Here is an 18227-nt window from a genome sequence, read left to right as displayed (position 1 = left end):
TAGTCCACCACTCCTACAGGGGTCACGATCGATTCCTGACCTCTGGCAGCATCGAACATGTGTTCTGGAAACAGACTGTTAAGCACTTAATTTCAAATTTCTCCCTGGCTTTAACAAAAAAACAACAACAAAAGCCATACCTGTCACAGTTTTTTTTTAATCATCAATTAGTCTGCCAGTCACGTTGTCAAATAATCAACTAATTGCTTTGTCTACAAAAAGCCAAACAATAGTGGAAAAACCACCTCCTGCTGTTTTCCAGACTCTCAGAAAACATTTCTAAAAATCAGCTCTCCTACTGTAAACAGCCTCATTGGATCGATGCGGAGACATCTTACCGCCTCGTCGCTATTAGACACAAGCACCATAAAAACCCCACGTATATGGAATCTATAAAAACGAGGCAATCATATTTTATATGTTCGACGTAAAAAAAAAAAGCGAGACGCACCAATAACTTTAAAAGCTCCACTAAAATTATACCTCGACCGATTTTTTTTTTTTTGTGAGGTCTGGTGAGTATCAGAACGCTGGATGTGGGGGCCATAAAACGAGTCCACAGAAACATCGCTGACAACTTTTCAATTGCCTGCTGCTTGTCTGCAGCAAAAGGCCAAATGGAGAGCACTAGACGGAAAAACAGAAGAGGAGGGTGGAGAAAAAGTGAAAGAATACAGAGAGAGATGGAGGAAAAGTGAAAGCAGGTTCGTTCTCATAGAGTGAATTAAACAGGAACGGGAATAACGTGATGGTTTATTCACAGCAGCTCGTCAGGAGGAGCCCCATCGCACCTGTTAATCACCACAATCATCACACTTCTGCACGAAGAACGAGCGAGTCACGTCTAATTGATAAAAACATTAATATCCCACATTAAGGCGGGAAAGTGAAAGAAAATGTTCTAAACAAGTTCCTCGCTGGTGCAATTATCTTCTGGCAGTCTGCTCCGTCAGACGGCGGCGGCCAATTAGCAGCACGTGAACCGTAGCTCGGCTGAATACCAGAGACGACTTCATTTTAAGACTCATTTTGGGTGTTGACACAGGGATGGCTGATCCAGACTCCGTCGCTGACTCGTGGGGAACTAATTGAAAACAAAACAGTGGAAACACGGCGACGGAGGCCACCAGCTGCACCACTCCACCAAATACACCGTGTTGGTTTCTGTAAACATGCGTGATAGAATCAGCAGGAGGAGGAAGAAACATGGAGGACTAATCGACAAATTCCCCTCAAATTTGACCAAAATTAATCTTCTGAAAGTATCAAAAATATTTACAACAGAAACTGGGCATCGGCGGCTTGTTTTGCTCATGATATGTCCTCCAGCATACACAAAGCAGAGTCAGGATATGTTAACACGGCACTAGAGGGGGTCTTTAATTCACAAAAGCTATGCAAACCACACTTTCTCTTTTCTTAAGGCAAACCTAATAAAGCCGGCTCTTTAAACTATCGATCCCTCTGAGTTAGACTCAGACATTAGCGAGACGCGTTATCGACTCCGACTATTGTGAGTCAAAGTTACTCAACACTTTTTCTGAGGCTTGTTTATCCCTTTGGATATAAAGAGAGCGAGCAGCTCGATGCCATGTTGGTGGGATGGAAGACAGAGATTGGAAAAATTCCCATGGTTGGCATTCGCACAAAGCAAATAAAAATGGAGATTACAGGCATTTCTAACAACTAGTGTAACTGACAGACTAAGTGAATGGCTATTGTCGAGTTAGATGTAGAGCAGGCAGAGAATAGGAACGTGGGTTTAAAACCATGGAGATTACGCACCAAATCGTGGCCTTAAAGCTTTAATACGGCGGCATGCAGCCAATAACCGACCTCATGCTTATGTGTTATTAGCAAACATGCTAGCCGCTATCTGTGGTTTGAGCTAAATGCTAGCATGCTCACACTAGCAATGCTAACATGCTGTTAATTAGCAGGTATAATTTACTCTTTGCACCGTCTTACGCTGCAGTGTTTAGGCTAAAAGACATGTCATTAGATCTGCCAGCATTTAGTAAAAACCAAACCACTCAACAATTTAGACGTGATAGCTTCAAAATGTAAAGGATTACAGTAAATGTGCAAATAATCCATCAAATAGTAGGAAAGGAATTTCTCCAAAAGGGAAAAACGTCAACCTCAAGGTACACAAGAGGAGAAACAGTCACTAGATCACCAAAGTGTATATATCCATCAGCCACAACATTAAACCTGTCTGATGTTGTGTAGGTTCTCCTTATGCCACTAAAACAGTTCTAAGCTGTTGGAGTACCGAGATGGTTTCAGTTGTGGAGTGGAGCATCGGTCTGTTGCTCCGGTGCATCCCGTACATGCTCGATTGGAATCTGGGGAGTTTGAAAGGCAAGTCTTGGGCTCTTCGTCTTGTTCCTCGAGCTGTTCCAGAGCAATTATCAGTTATGTTTTCGAGCACATTGTCCTGCTGGGGGAGGCTACGGCCGTCGGTGAGTGTTGTTGCCATGGTGAGAGTTGTGAACAGTGTTTAGGTGGTGATGTGTTGATGTACGTACACTTAAATGGCAAGAACATTTCAGTGTAGTGAAATGCACCGTTGCCTCGCAGCTAGAAGGTTACCGGTTGGCGTCCTAGTGAGGACACCCGGGATCTTTCTGCGTGGAGTCTCCATGTTCTCCCCATGCAGTGTGGGTTCTCTCCGGGTTCTCCGGCTTCCTCCCACAGTCCACAAACATGCTGAGGTTAATTGGTGATTGTAAATTGTACGTAGGTGTGAATGTGAGTGTGCTTGGTTGTCTGTCTCTAAGTGTAGCCCTGTGATAGACTGGTTACCTGTCCAGGTGAACCTGCCTTCACCCTGAGTCAGCTGGGATAGACTCCAGCTTACCTGTGAGTGGTTTTAATGTTGTGGCAGGTCTGTGCTTTAGTTTCATCCGTTTAATAGCTGCTGAGTTATTTCAATCTGGATCAAAGTGGAGGAACAACTGACACAGCAACATTTCCATCCCCAGCGTATTGCATCCAGCAAGGCTCAAAATAACCCAGAGTTAATTACCATTTAGGTATTTCCCTGAACAGTATTCACAAATCAGAGATTAAAAAACGCAGTAACGTCGACGTGACATGAAGCTGGCGCCGCGGTCTGGTAGTTATCATCCACACAATGCAACCTGATTGCAGCTTCACCTCTTTAGGTCTTGAGGGGACGATCATTTTGAGGGAAAAACGAATGAGAAAACGGCCTTCTGGTCGCATTAGAAGAGCGTGCGAAGATGAATGCCCGTGACAAAAGCCTAACGCTGTGTGTGTCTGTGCACGAGCACGAACGAGCTCTGTTTGAAATTACAGCTCTAACATCCTGCCCCCCGTCCGAGCCACGGGGTAACCGCCGAGGGCAGGAATCAGAAAATGTTTGGAGCCGAGCCTTTTAGCCGTTATCGCTCTCTGCATTTCATAGCGGGCTTATCTGATGACCACGGGGCCACTCTGAAGAGGATATAGAGAACACAGCATGCAACAGAGGGAAGGATTTGACTGTGTGTGTGTGTGTGTGTGTGTGTGTGTGTGTGTGTGTGTGTGGATGCATATGCACAGTGTTTCCAGGCTGGTGCTCTTATTAAACGTTGAGTATTTAGGGGAATGAAAACGGATGTTGTTCTGTTTATGTGTCTAACTGTTTGTTAGCGGTGGCCTTTCTAATGACAGCACTGACTTTCTGGTTCATTAACACTTTAAGATGCTGTGAGAGTCTAGATAATACGGCTCTATACATATTTGTTGATGTATAAGCTTGTCTGAGATGCACCAGAGCCCGGTTCTGATCTCTCCAGGCTACGAGGCCAAACTCCTGCTAGCGTTTTACTCGTCATTAATATTACGATAACATTCTGCTGCACTTGTGAGCAGCAAGATGAAATCATGACACCATAAAAGTTAGCACAAAATGCTAGCGCTAAACCATGTAGCTGCTGATATATTAGCATTATTGAAAAGTCTAACTAAACGGCGTCTTTTAAACAATCGCCCGAGGAGGCTGGTGTTCAGAACATTTAATCGATAATCTGAAGCTTTGATGTGCCCTAATGTTGCAGCTGAGGGAGGCTGTGAAGCGTTTAGAGCGAGGACAAAGCTTTGGGAACGAACGGCGGTGCAGCTGATCCTTGGTTTCCCCCTTCGCTCCACCCTCGCCCACTCTGCCCTCAGCCCTGGAGGGTTGAACGGAGGACGCAGCTTCCAGAAAGGTTGTGTCCGACTGCTTTGATTCTTCTGTTAATCTTCTCTCTGCTCTGATTACACCAATATCCATGCAGCAGATCTCTGCCTCTGTATCTGCCTGACAATAAATGTCCCATTCAATGAAGCCGAGCAGGAAAACAGCCTCGGCTACATCCTGATTAACCTGACAGTATGAGGTGATAGGGTACTGAAAAATATTAGGGAAGGCCGACCGGTGCACGCAGACCAAAGGGAGACGAGGAACCTGGCGGCGTCGACGGAGACATACGGGCCTAGTTTGCTCTGCTGGAGGACTCATCTGCAGAGGTGGGTGGGCTGCAGATAGAGTACAGAGAACATCACATCACTGAGGAGAGGGAGAGTGTGAAGGAGAGGAAGTAGTAATAAGGAGGAAGAAGCATGGAGACTCAATGTTCCCATCGCCTCCAAATAGGACAGCGTGGAAGCTGCACATCACAACTCATTCCCTCCACCGTCGTATCCGGTGCTCCTCAGCATCTCTCTGTCCCCTTCATTCATCGCCTCTCTATTCCTTTGTCCGTCTCCTGTTCGATTCGTCTCTCATCCACTCGTCTGTCCTCTCCTGTTCTCTGGACTCTACAGCCCTCTCTGATCGATGAAGCTGGATTTCGGTAATCTGTTTCATTTGACATCTGTCTCACCGCCGGCCGCAGAGATTAAGGCTGGAATGAGCAAGGAGCCGGAGATGTTCATCGGCGCTGCCTATCGCACGCAAACACACAAACAATCTGTGGCCGAGGCAGCGTGCCTGGACCGTCCTTTTATCTCATCTCTGTGCCCAACCCTCTGATGAGCTGGTGCCTGAATTCATAAATAATACGCGACCGTGTCACAGCTGGACAGCCACTCCAGCAGAACCGTCTCGGGGACCGGGTTTATGATCACGACCCAGTTCTGAATTGGAGCGAGCGAATAAAAATGCTTTTCTGTTGCATCACCGGACGGTAAAACCCGGACCGTGTGAGCTTTCTGAGCACGTAGAAAGCGGTTAAATGTGTAGAAATGTCAGACAGCTGCAGTGCACAGACATTACTGTAGATTATGGTGCGAGTCTGGATGGAATAAGGAGAAAACGCTGCATAAACCCAGAATCAGTACGTTCGTCTCAAGTTAACACAAATAAAATAATAATAAATGAAACTATTTTATTCATAAACAAGCAAAGAAACACGTACGATCAATGAGTGCTTACATCAACCTCGCACGACATGAAATAATCAGAAAGAAAAAAAAAAAAACGGTTTGCTCAGAACCGCAAATCAATAAACAACAGGAACCAGAATTGATAAAAATGCAAATGACCTTGGGCTACGACCATTTTATTTATTGATTATTCTGCTCAATATTTTCTCGGTTAATCATTTGGTCTTGAAAAATGCAAAGCAGCAAAAATGCAGTGAAGGTGACATCTGTTGTTGTTGTTGTGTTCGGTTTGAAATCACTCAGAGCAGAGAAACAGCTTCAGTTTTTCTCATCGATTCATTAACAGGAGAAGTTGTTGGAGCTCTAAAGTGTGTGAAGCCCTGCTCAGTAGATCTTAATCAATGAATTAATCAGCTTCTCAGGCGGCGTGAAGTAGCCCGCAGTGTGTTTGCTGACTATTCTTACCATGTAGAAGTAGGAGAGACAGCAGCCGATGGTCCAGAATACCGAACCCGTCTTCACCGACTTCACCTGAGGAGAGACACAGAGAACAGAAAATGATTCGAGAGTCGCTGCCGGCCGAGTATACTTCAAACTGAACACGCAGCTTGTGATTCAGGGACACTAGAGACTAAGGCAACCCACAGTGACACTGTTCTTCTTCCATCCATCCATCCATCCATCCATCCATCCATCCATCCATTATCTATACACCTGCTGGACTCTATCCCAGCTGACTCAGGGTGAAGGCAGCTTCACCTGGACAGGTAACCAGTCTATCACAGGGCTACACTTAGAGACAGACAACCAAGCACACTCACATTCACACCTACGGACAATTTAGAATCACTAGTTAACCTCAGCATGTTTGTGGACTGTGGGAGGAAGCCGGAGAACCCGGAGAGAACCCACACTGCACGGGGAGAACAAGGAGACTCCACGCAGAAAAATCCCGGGTGTCTTCACCGGGACGCCAACCTTCTAGTTGCGAGGTGACGGTGCTCACCACCGAGCCACTGTGCAGCCCGATTTCAATAATACATAACCTCAATACAGTATGAATGAAACGCACCACTTCAGGTCCTCTCTGTGTCTCTAGTCACTCTGTGGTCTCAGGAAGATCTCTCCAGACTAGAAAACACAAACCAGGACGTTCTCTCACAGTGGTGACGCTATGCTAACCGAGCCACCTAGCAGTCCTTTAAACTGTAACCTGTTAATTCGTGCGAGATTCTAGATTTTAATGAGTCTTTTCTTGGTTAAATAAAAATAAAACTTGTCTTTGCTTTATTCTCTCCTGAATCGCTGCAGTCGTATTTAAAGCCGGCGATGTATAAAACCGTCCCGCTCACACTTAATATGGCTAAAAGTGCTGAAAATGCACATGTTTGGGATCTTTAACAGTAGTTTAACGATCGCCAGCTTAATGATCACGGCAGATAAAAAGCAGCCGGCCGCGACGAGCCGGACGAGACCGGCTCAGACTAGACCACCGGCAACATCTTGTAAACAAGCTCCCCTTCCGAGCCACGGGCCGATAAAGCAATAAAGTGTACACATTAACATTTAAAAACACACTCCCCATGCACACGCGCGCGCACACACACACACACGACGCGCTTATCGGTGACCTTTCCAACGATCGAGCCCGGAGTATCGGTGGGAATGAGGGTAAGGAGATGTTGTCAGGAAGCTTTATTGCACCCAACAATAGCTGAAGAAGGGAAATCAATTATTGGAGGTGGTCTCAACCCGAATACCCGGCCATGGACAGAACCGGATCAATCACCTGCACACACCGACGCTTAAACACGTTAAACAGCGTTAAAGTAGGCCAGAGCAGGAAGGCCCGCGGTGACGCGATTATCTCCCTCGCTCATTAGAAGTTGGAACTAAACTTTTGTTTTGTACAAAAAGCAAATGACAATAAGTCAGGGCCTGGCGGGTCTGCCTGACAGGACTATTACGTCCCATTTAGATGAAATATGGTGCTCTAGGGGAGACGGGCTGGTTTTAATATTACATGCCCTGATCATTGATTTTAATCCTGTCCAGACCGCGCATACGTCTATTTCTTTTACCCCATACTCCAGCAATAATTACCTCCCCAATTACCTCCTGCTTTTAGGGAAGATCGCGAAGGCTGTAATTTAAGCCGAGTCAGGAGAGACAATTCTGCTTCTTAATGGTTTCTGAGTTTTCATTTAGTTTTATTTTGTACATTTGTGTTTTATTGACTCACACTCTGGCGACTGAAAAAGAAGAAAAGGATTTTGCTAGCTTAAAACATCATTCGTACAGTGACTTTAATGAATAGTCACTTATTAATATGACCACAGAGAGAAAAAAAATTATGCTATGACACCAAACAGCTCATAAAGTGGGTTGTTGTGAATCTCTGTATGTAGACGGCAGGTTGAAGATGCCATCGGGGACTCATCTCCTTCTGCATTTTCCCCTTTTTCTACGGGAAACAACCTCTGAGCAGCAAACGACACGCTGGAAAGTTTTGACTGAGATTTGGCTCGTGCAGTCAGGAAAACCTGCTTGAATGACTGTAAAGAATGTGTTTACAACATTTGCTGACTAATGGGAACATTCTTCCCCCAAAAAGTTTTGTTTTTCTGAGCGCAGTCCACCAAAAAGAAACACAAACAAAGAGTGTTTTCTCCCCAGAAGCAGAACAAGGTGCAGACAGACCTGGTAGTGATACCAGACTACCCAACAGGTGGCTTTCTTTGGTACCACCAGCTGCCTTTCTTTGAGGCGGTAGAGCGGGTTGTCCACCAATTGCAAGGTTGGTGGTTCGATCCCCTCCACAGTGGAAGTGTCCTTGGGCAAGACACTGAACCTGAAGTTGCTCCAAATGACAGGCAGCACCTTGCATGGCAGCTCCATCGCCATTGGTGTATGAGTGTGATCTCCCAAATGTACATCACTTTGGATAAAAGCTAAATGAAACTGTAAATTGTACAGAAGACGTCGTGTGTTGTAAACTAGTTGAACGTATTCGACACTCTGAAAGGCGTCCTAAAAAACAACAACAAAATAATCACCATTTGTCAGAGCAAGAAACCGCACAAACTGAAAATTCAAAAACTCGCTGAGAGTAAATTCTTTGCAGTAAATGATTCTGTAAAAAAAAGAAAATAATCCTGAGCTCTTTGGGGCAAACGAAAAGTCACGAGTGAAACATGGGCGACCAACAGTCATGTGACAGAAACCCAGCGACCTTGTGGCTGAACTATGTTTACACAAAGCAGGAAGGAAACAAACGAAATATCTAAGTGGTAAAATACACAGAGTCACCATTTTTACCAGTGTTGGCAACACCTGTGGGCACCTGGACAAATGTTGTAGTGATTCCAGGTTTTGTTAGATTTTTTTCCCCCAATTTCTGTAAAATGAATAATCAGGTGAATTCAACTTTCAATTTTGTCCCTTTTGGTGATTGATGCCATTGTTTCTTTGTCGTGCTGCACAAAAGACATTATTGAGTTCTTTCTGCTTCTAGCAGCGGTTGTGCTGCTTCCAAAGAGGTGCAGGAATTTAGATTTAGTGAAAAGTGAGCAAAAATGTGACAGGAGCAAATAAAAATGGGGCTCAGAGTTGCAGGTTTTAATACCGACGTTACTGTAAAAGCTCTTTTCCATTCAGAAGTAAAGATTTTGCAACTGTTTGGGTAAAAAGCTAAATTATAGCTGAATCATTTATGGTGAATATGACTACACTGGGGCTGCAAGGTGGCTCGGTGGTTAGCGACATCACCTCGCAGCGAGAAGGTCGCCGGTTCGGGAATATCTGCGTGGAGTCTCCATGTTCTCCCTGTGCAGCGTGGGTTCTCTCCGGGTTCTCCGGCTTCCTCCCACAGTCCACAAACATGCTGAGGTTAATTGGTGATTCTAAATTGTCCGTAGGTGTGAATGTGAGTGTGCTTGGTTGTCTGTCTGGTTACCTGTCCAGGTGAACCTGCCTTCACCCTGAGTCAGCTGGGATAGACTCCAGCCCCCCACCACCCTTAGCTTAGCTTATCCATGACTTTGTTGGAGCAAAGATTGTATGGCTGGATGCCTTCCTAACACCAACCCCCAACCTGGAGGACCAGGTGTCACTCTTAGTCTGATCCTTACCTTTCGATCTGTTCGGCATGGTGGGTGACCCTACCAGGAGTACCAGGACTCCAGCCGACATAGCTCTAGAGGTCAATGGGACACGCAAACTGCCCCACCAACGGGACAGACACTGGTGAGGATGAAGGTGTAGAGATGATGGATGGATGGATGGATGACTACACTCTACTGTAGCACTGATATAAATGGGGTGGACAAACTACTAGAAGCGTCTCTCCGTAGCGTAACAGCACCACTGACTACAGCCTTCAAAAGGTAAAGAAACACTTGTTTATGCTCTGTTCTCCAAAAAAGCTTCAACAAAAACCAAACTTACAACCTTCATTGAGTAGGATTTATTGAAGGACTGTTCTATAGATATATATCCTATAAGCTTTTAGTTTACACCGCCAAAGGCACCAAAACACTCCTCCTCCTCCCATAAATGGCTCCATGCCGAGTTCTCATATCTATTGTTTAGGAGTGAAAACAAGCATTACGACAGAACAGCTACTGTACAGTCAGCTGTGTTCCCCTCAGACAATATTTCCTCTCAAACTGGGCCAGAGCTAGCGCGCAGCCTCGCCGTTGTCCATTCAGTGCATGTACGCGCTCGTGTTCAACTGGTGCCTTGGCCCCCTTTTCTTCCAGCCGCCCTCCCAGCCGCCGCCGCTCCCTTTGTGAAGACACAGAAGTCACACAGCGCGATACCAGCCCGGCTAATTAAATGTGAGCCGAGAAAAAGGGCGGAATTACTGTTACGACAATGTAGGGATGGTGCACGGGGTTAGAGAGGCAGGCTGTGTGTGTGTGTGTGTGTGTGTGTGTGTGTGTTTGTGCACGTGCTCCTCTTACCAAGAGTTGTGGTGCTAAAAAGAGCAGCTCTCCTGTGTGCGAGAGGATTCAATTATAGATTATGGGAGAGTGTGTGAGTGCAGGCAGGGGGGGGTAAACACAGAGATTAAGCGAGTGGAGTTGAATGGGTTATTAGCGGATAAAATGAAGGAGACGGATAATGAAGATTGGGTTGAGACTTGAGAGAGCGGCTCCGCGTGGAGGAGGGAGGACGGGTGAAGAGACATGGAAGAGGGGTGGATGAAAGGAATGCGCAATAACAAGATGAAGGAAGAAGAGAAAGTGAGGTGGGAAGAACAAGAGGGAGGAGAGGCAGGAAGCAGGAGCCCAGGCGAGAGCTGCACTACATCAGGGACAAAGGAAGACAAAGACAATTAAACAGAGACGCGGCGGAAGAAAGAGCGAGAGGAGGAAAGGAAAATGCAAAGACAAATGTGGGTAAATGAGACTGATAATGGGAAGCGGTGGTGCATGGCCAGGATGATTGTTTTTCAGGGCCCATGCCAAATAGAATGGAGGACGTGAGTGGCGCTAGGTGAGTGGAGGGGGATAGTTTTATTTTTTCTCCCCGTTGATGACACATCACATGATGGCTGCCGCGAGGAACACCTGCCGCACTTGGAGATGTATCGTCGATACACACAAGACGACAAGAGGCCATTATGATGCCGCACAAACAAACAGATGTCCCGAACACACCCTGATGCCGAGGTGAGAGGGACGGCTAGCGCGTGGTTTCCTGAAATGTTAACGCTGATGTCGAGATTTGGCGCTGATCGATCAACCCACGACTCATTGTTGTAGTTGATCCATCCATCATCTATACACCTTAATCCTCACTAGGGTCTCTTTGTTCAGGACTGAGTGATGCAGAATATTTCATGTGTTTCCAGATGTAGATGTTTATATTTTCACCTTCATGTCATTTAAAGGGTTAAATATCTGCAGAAATAGAACTGGGTCCAGCTGATTGAAATCATCGAATGGTTCCAACAGAGGCTAAAAGTTTTATTACTGTTCCTTTAAAAATGGGAAAAAAGTGCAATATTTTCAAGTGAGGGTGATGTTAGGGCCTCAGAAGGCTCAGGTAAATATAACTATCCATCATCTCTACACCTTAATCCTCACTAGGGTCATGGGGGGCTGGAGTCTATCCCAGCTGACTCAGGGTGAAGGCAGGTTCACCTGGACAGGTAGCCAGTCTATCACAGGGCTACACTTAGAGACAGACAACCAAGCACACTCACATTCACACCTACGGACAATTTAGAATCACCGATTAACCTCAGCATGTTTGTGGACTGTGGGAGGAAGCCGGAGAACCCGGAGAGAACCCACGCTGCACGGGGAAGACATGGAGACTCCACGCAGAAAGATCCCAGGTGTCCTCACCGGGATGCCAACCGGCGGCCTTCTAGCTGTGAGGCGACGGTGCTAACCACTGACCCACTGTGCAGCCCCGGTTGTAGTTTATGTGATTCAAAATATTGTCTGACTGTGTAATTCAGGGGAAAAAAAACCTCAGATGTGAGTTTTAGACACTGCCTGAAAACAGCAGGACAGGAGGAGCATTACGCCTTAATGCAGTTCAGTCACAGCTCACCTCTTATAAAATCCACCTGACTGCAGCTCTCTGCTGAGTTCGCAGTCCAACTTTTCTTTTTCCTTGCTTTCTTCTGTGCAACTTTCACTACAGATTAACCAGGTAAACTATTCTAATAAACGTCTCTTTGCATTTCTGTGTAGCGGCACCTGAGCAGCGCAGCTTCAAGATCTAATCACTGTCTGTCATTTGATGTATCGCCCTTCGTTTTCACTTAAATATTTAATTTGACTTCCTGTCTAAGCTTTGATTATAACAATCTGTGTTGCTGGTAAATGGTCTTGGTCTTAATAATACAGCGTCTTTTACTAGCTTAAATTACGCAGATAAAAACTGTTTCCTCGAAGTGTCATTCAAGCCAGAACCCACTGGCAGGTTTGACAGAAATATATTTTATTATTGGTTAAAATTAATCATTGTGAGAAACAGCAAGAACTGGAACAAGAAAAGGAAGAATTTTAACTTTCTGACCATCTGTAAACTACTCATGTGAAAGCTGAAAATCAGGATGTTTATTCAAAATCTAAATCTAAATAGAGAACAGAGGAGACAAATAAAAACTTCTAGAATAAAACATCTACAGTATGTGAAGCTGCCATTTCCCCATAGTTCTGGTAACACCTGTTGGGGAGCTGGACAAACATTGCACCTGTTGAGAACTTCATATTGCTGCGAATAAGAAGTGAGTAAAAATGTGACCGGAGCTGCTTCAGAGGGTTTAAAACTTTCACAAAGCCACTCCAGGCGTCGTGTCGGATCGTCGTGGTGGTGAGGAGAAAGCTGAGCAGGCGAAGCTCTTGATCTACTGGTCGCTCTACATCCCAACCAGTAGATGAGTTCTGCTGAAGAGAATGTGGAAGAAGCAGGTTTCCTCTGTAGAGTGGCTGGGCTCAAAGATAGAGCGAGGAGACGTCCAGAGAGAGCTCAGAGTAGCGTCACTGCTCCTTCACATGGAAAGGAGGCGGCTGAGGTTATTAGGATACCTCCAGGGCACTTTCCTTTGGAGGTTCTCTGCCCAGCTGGGAGGAGGAGACCCTGAGGAACACCCACAACTGGCCGGAGAGATTACATACCTCATGTGGCTTGGAAACACCTTGGGATCCTACAGGGGTAACCTGAGGGACGTCTGGACTGACCTGCTCAGCCTGCTGCTACCAAACCAGAACAACGTGGACGTATGGATGCTTCCCTGCATCCATACTCAGTGTGGGCTGTATGGTTCTGTATATGCAGCTACATGTGAGCACACACTACCTCAGTGTGTTTGGCTTACAGATCTGCTCTGTGTTTGAGGATGTCGGCTCTCCCAGTGAGTGGAGCTATCAGTCGCTGGGTTTCACCGCTCTGAGCCAGAACACAGACACCAAGCCAGCGGTGCTGTATCGGGACTTAAAGTGTGGACACGACAGGCGTGCTCGGGCAGCCACCTGGACACTAAACCGGAGGTCTATGCCAGATCAGTGACAGTGAGCGAGTTCAGAAAAGGGCCACGGAGCCGTCAGCGAGCACACTCCAGCACAGTGACTCACACTACCTTGAAACCACATGAAGAGATGCATTCATGCATGATTTGACAAAGTGACATAAACTGGGACGGCTGAATCCTTGGATGGACAAAAGGTTCTTTCCAAGCCGGCGGCAACTGTACTGCCAAGCTTGTTGCACTGTGACAAACAGCATCGAGGCATGCCATGACAGAATACCTGCATCTCTACAGCTACCTGGATGAAAGCCTCCACCGCGCAGCTCTACGCTCCAGCATAAAGGGATATCAGTGCCTTGGAGGTAAAATAAAAATTGGACAAATAGCCTATGAGCTACTATTACCACCAAGACGGCCCGTGGCATGCATAATGGAAGCTCTCTTCTGTTCGCTTGCTGAGCTGCCCTTGGATGAGGACAGTTAGCAGCACTGGTTCTGCAGCTAATCAGCCCCTCTAACGCCGGCCACCACCGTCTTTCAGCAGATAAATCACATGAAGGTAATTTGCGTCCCTGTAGGACATTTCCATTAAGAATTCAAACGACACAAATTGTATTTTTACAGTCCAAAAATGAGCAACAGCAAAAAATCCGACTAAAAATAGAAGACTGGAAAAACAAAAACCTCGTCAATCACGCTCGACTTGTCTTGTCTCTTCTCGCAAATGCAGATTTCATTTAGCAACTGCCAACCAGTATGTATATGAGGTCCCAAAGCAACTATAGGTTTCATTTAAAGTCTTGTATAAAGAGACGTTTCATGTCGACAACATCAAATGACAACCTCAGCTTCCATGTTTACTAATTAAACATCTGCGACTATCAGGAAAACATGTCTTTGCATTTGTTGTGTGGATAGTGGAGGCTTCAGAGGAGCGCCGTGCAGCCATTGACTCACCCAACAACGAGCCAAGACACCATGTTTACCCTGAATGCTGATGTGCAGCGTTGTTTAGCCTCCAAATCCACATCTGCACGACGGTGTGACTCCGTGTTAAGCAGTCAAAAGTTTTTTGTTTTTTTTTAAACCAGATGCAGGTGGTCACATTTAAACACTGCTGGAAACAACGAGATTTTACAAATAAATAGGTTATTTGTATGCTGTGTCGCTGAGCCTCTGGAACATTGGACGCGAACCAGCCACGAATTACGCCTTCCTACAACCACACAGCTACAATCAGCACATAATAGACACGCAGCTTATATGCATGAGTCTCTTCTGGCTCCAATTGGATTGTGGCGTTCTATCACGCAGTAATCTTTTCTAGCTAATACCAAAGCTTCTGAGGATGAAAAAAAAAAGGTCCTTTGCCAAAGTAAATTGAGCAGCAGTAAAACCGATGACAGTATTTAAATTTCTTGTATCATTTCTCTTCTCGCCGTTTGTCTCGTGGATCATTTAAAGCCACAGATAACGGCTAATGACAGCCTTGATTATGTGGCTGAAGGACACACAGAATGATGCTTGTGTTTACAACTGAGCGCTGAAGGCGGAGTCTGATTGTGGTGAAAAGCGCTGATTTATGGCTAGTTAGCAGATTTGCATTGTGCCAGATTTACCTTCTTCCCTCTTCTGTCCTTTGCGTTTTCTTTCCAGCATGTTCTGCAGCTGCCTTTACAAACTACATACTGTTAAATACAGACAGCTGGGACATACTATTCAGTCATAACATTGCATTGTAAGTTCCTGCTCACATACACGACTCCATAGTTTGAAAATGTCCTCCATCTCTGAGCTTTTTTGTACTAAACATGGTGACTAGCTGGCAAACTGCAACTAGCTGTAGCAGGGAATCCTTGTGTTTTATTTTTTTATGTATAATGCATTTCACATCCTGCGTAGTGGGACACAGCAAATCTTTTTCTGGCACACTACATAGCACGGTACTGTATGTAAGGGAACTCACCCTTTGCTTTTCATTTACAGAGCCACCGCTGTGTACAAACACCAGGTTTTTTCTCTCTCCAACGCCTACACAGAACATGAGGAGATATTCACTCAGTGTGGCGGCTGCAGGAAGAACAGATAACTGGTTTGGGATGATGTTACAGCGTGCAGGTTTTATTTCGCTTCTGGATGCATGTTCAGGAGGTCAGTTTTAATAAATAAGAGCCGTGCATTCACAAATAACCTCTTTACAATCAATTTCAACTGCAGCTTGATCTCTTTCCTGTTGATAAAATTTCCAATATCAAATTCACGAGCATGCAGCCGTATTCACTGGAAACCTGCTCCGGGGCAGCTCACCTGTGCACGTGGGGTAATTGCTTCACCCGCTGCCTTTATATTCGGGAAGCCAGTGCAGTTTTATTAGTAAAAACCATTTTATAAACTAAATGGGATGACAAACTACGAGGAAGTATGTCCCATGTGCTCCACAGACAGCCAGCGCTACTTAGAGAGCTCCGACGGAGTAATTAACACCAGATGATAAGTTCAATGCACGGCGTCGTGCTCGTGCTGCGACGCTAAAACAGCGAGCAATAGGAAACACACGGACAAGCGCGACCATTACTGCTATTATTTTTGCGTGACAGATTGAATAATAATATTGTGTTACGGCGTCCCCTCTGTTTTCAAGTGTGTTCTATGAATAAGGCCAGAAGAAGTTAACTAATTTAATTACTGTGGTTTCTGTGCATCCTCGTTTACTCGTTCTGTTCCGATAACGACATCACTCCTCAGACACGGCTAATACTTTGTGATTCTATGTGTAGAATAAATATTCCTGTTTTCTTTCTGACTAATTTGGTTATGGATGTTTGGATTTGGATTGGGATGGAGCGTACGGTGGTAGAGGCAGCTCTACGTCAGAGTTCAGTCACTCAGCTCTACTTCCTGCTTCGCTATCTCACACGGTTAGAGATTTTGGCTTTGCTGGCAGGCAGTCTGCTCCCAACCATAGACTGTATAAAAGATGGACGTAGCAACTGGCCCTGAAAAATGAAGCCAACCCGGAAGTGTCAAAAACCTGCAGCATCACTACGTCCGCTAGCTGCTGGCTCCAAAAAGCCCTGGCTCCCATAGACTGGAATTGGAAAAGAAGTGATCACAGATCAGGCAATACCACATTCCTACAGCTCAGGATTTTTTTCTTATTAGTTTTCAGAGTCAAATCCAGAGATCAGGTGGCCTATCTGAAAATAAAACAATACTGAATTTTTAAAAAATCCTCAACATTTTGCGGGGCAAGGGGCGTGGCTGGCTTGATTGACAGTCGGCAGCGACGATGCAGACGAAGCGAGCAGAAGGCAGTAAATGTGGGCGGGCAGAGAGGGCCTGCCTCTCAATCCGTCTGACCAATCGCTGCTCCTATGGCTCCGCCCTCCTCCGACAATTTTTGCGTCACTGGCTCAAAAATCCAAGATGTCAACCAGGAAGTAGCAAAACCCTGGCTTCATTTTCTCAGTGCAGAAACCAACGTCACGGTAGCTACGTCCATCTTTTATACGGTCTATGGTCCCAACGCCATGAAAACCACTTAATCAATGCATTCATAGAAACTCTAAGAGCAACAGTCCACACAAATACTGTTCTGCACAATCTTCTCTTTCTGTCAAACTTCTCCACACCTGGAAATGCCTAAAATGTAATTCCATATTTTTAACAGGAAGAGCCTCAGACTGATTCACGCGACATAACTCCAGTTCGTCCTGAGCACCACGCTCATGCTCAGGGGGAGAGCAGATGGGATGAAAGGGGGAAGCGTGGGCAAGAAGAAGGGTAATTTGGCACCTGCTGGCTATCTAATTACGCCAACCGGTTAAATATCAACAATCTTTCTCCAGAATCGCAGGCTTCACCTTTTAGCTGGTTGTCAGCAAATATTGAGACGTTTCTCTCAGATTAGGCAAAAAAATAAAAAATAAATCAATGTTAAACTGAACAGCTACAGCTCAGGAGAAAATGAAAGAAATCCTCAATATTTGTCAAGGTCAGCTCCAATAACAGGGATGGAGGGGGGCGCTGATAAAACTGAATTTTACACAGACGCACACAAACAGACGCTACATGCATTCATAGAGAGACGGCTGTGGGGCTGGAAGGCAGCTGCTGATGCAACTGGAAGGAGTGGACAGACTGAAGTAATGTGGAAAGTCTGCTTCAGACATCTTTCAGCCTGAAAAAAAACTTGTTCTTCCACCTACTGTGCAGCACCGTTTCAGAAATGTGCTGCAGTGCTGCAAACATCCGAGCTGTATTAGAGAAAAATAACCTCTTCTCATCATCCGGTGCGTTTGGTCAGAGTTTGCCTTGAAGCACAAGGATAACCCGAACAAACATGTTTTAACTACTGAATAATGGGAAAAAATGTATTACAAAAAAATAAATACAAAATCACTCCAAATCTACCAAGGTCGGCTGCTTTGTGGTGTAAATTACAACCTGCTGTGTTCTTTGCATGTTCGCTTCCTGTGTTTTAGGACAGGGAGGTGAATCAGGAGGGGGGACGATTCAACCTTTAACTTGAGATATTTTCAATTCTCTTCTTAAAGGTCATCTTATTGTGAAGGCTTTACCCTGCGTGTCGTTTTCTGAGCTACGCACGGTCAGCAGAGATGCCCGGCGAGCCTTTCAAGGAGGCGGATAAATAATTCAACGTTCGTCCGAGGCGAGTAAGATTTGAAAACGGGGGGTACTTTTCTGGCTACATAAAGTCTGTCCCCTGTAAAGTCATTCAGCATTCAGCTCGCTCATCAGGGGCTTTAACAGATATAGAAGCTGCCCATGAGTGGACACCAATAGGAAGAAGGCGTCCATCCACATCACAACTCCAACGCTACACCTTCAGCTCAAGCGT

General features: G+C 45.5%; 1 protein-coding gene across 1 annotated transcript in view; it reads right to left on the bottom strand.

Moving 5' to 3' along the window:
- Window positions 1–18227, bottom strand: part of stt3b (STT3 oligosaccharyltransferase complex catalytic subunit B) — a 91946-nt gene that overhangs the window by 23726 nt on the left and 49993 nt on the right. Inside the window, exon 4 of the mRNA XM_008280809.1 lies at window positions 5842–5907. Coding sequence (XP_008279031.1) covers window positions 5842–5907 — 66 coding nt within the window. The remainder of the gene's footprint in view (window positions 1–5841; window positions 5908–18227) is intronic.

The sequence above is a fragment of the Stegastes partitus genome, unplaced genomic scaffold, assembly GCF_000690725.1.
Source record: "Stegastes partitus isolate 25-593 unplaced genomic scaffold, Stegastes_partitus-1.0.2 Scaffold6, whole genome shotgun sequence".
In the NCBI taxonomy this organism is placed as follows: Eukaryota; Metazoa; Chordata; class Actinopteri; family Pomacentridae; genus Stegastes; species Stegastes partitus.
The sequence above is the reverse complement of the archived record's forward strand: the minus strand, read 5'-3'. Positions and strand labels throughout refer to the sequence as shown.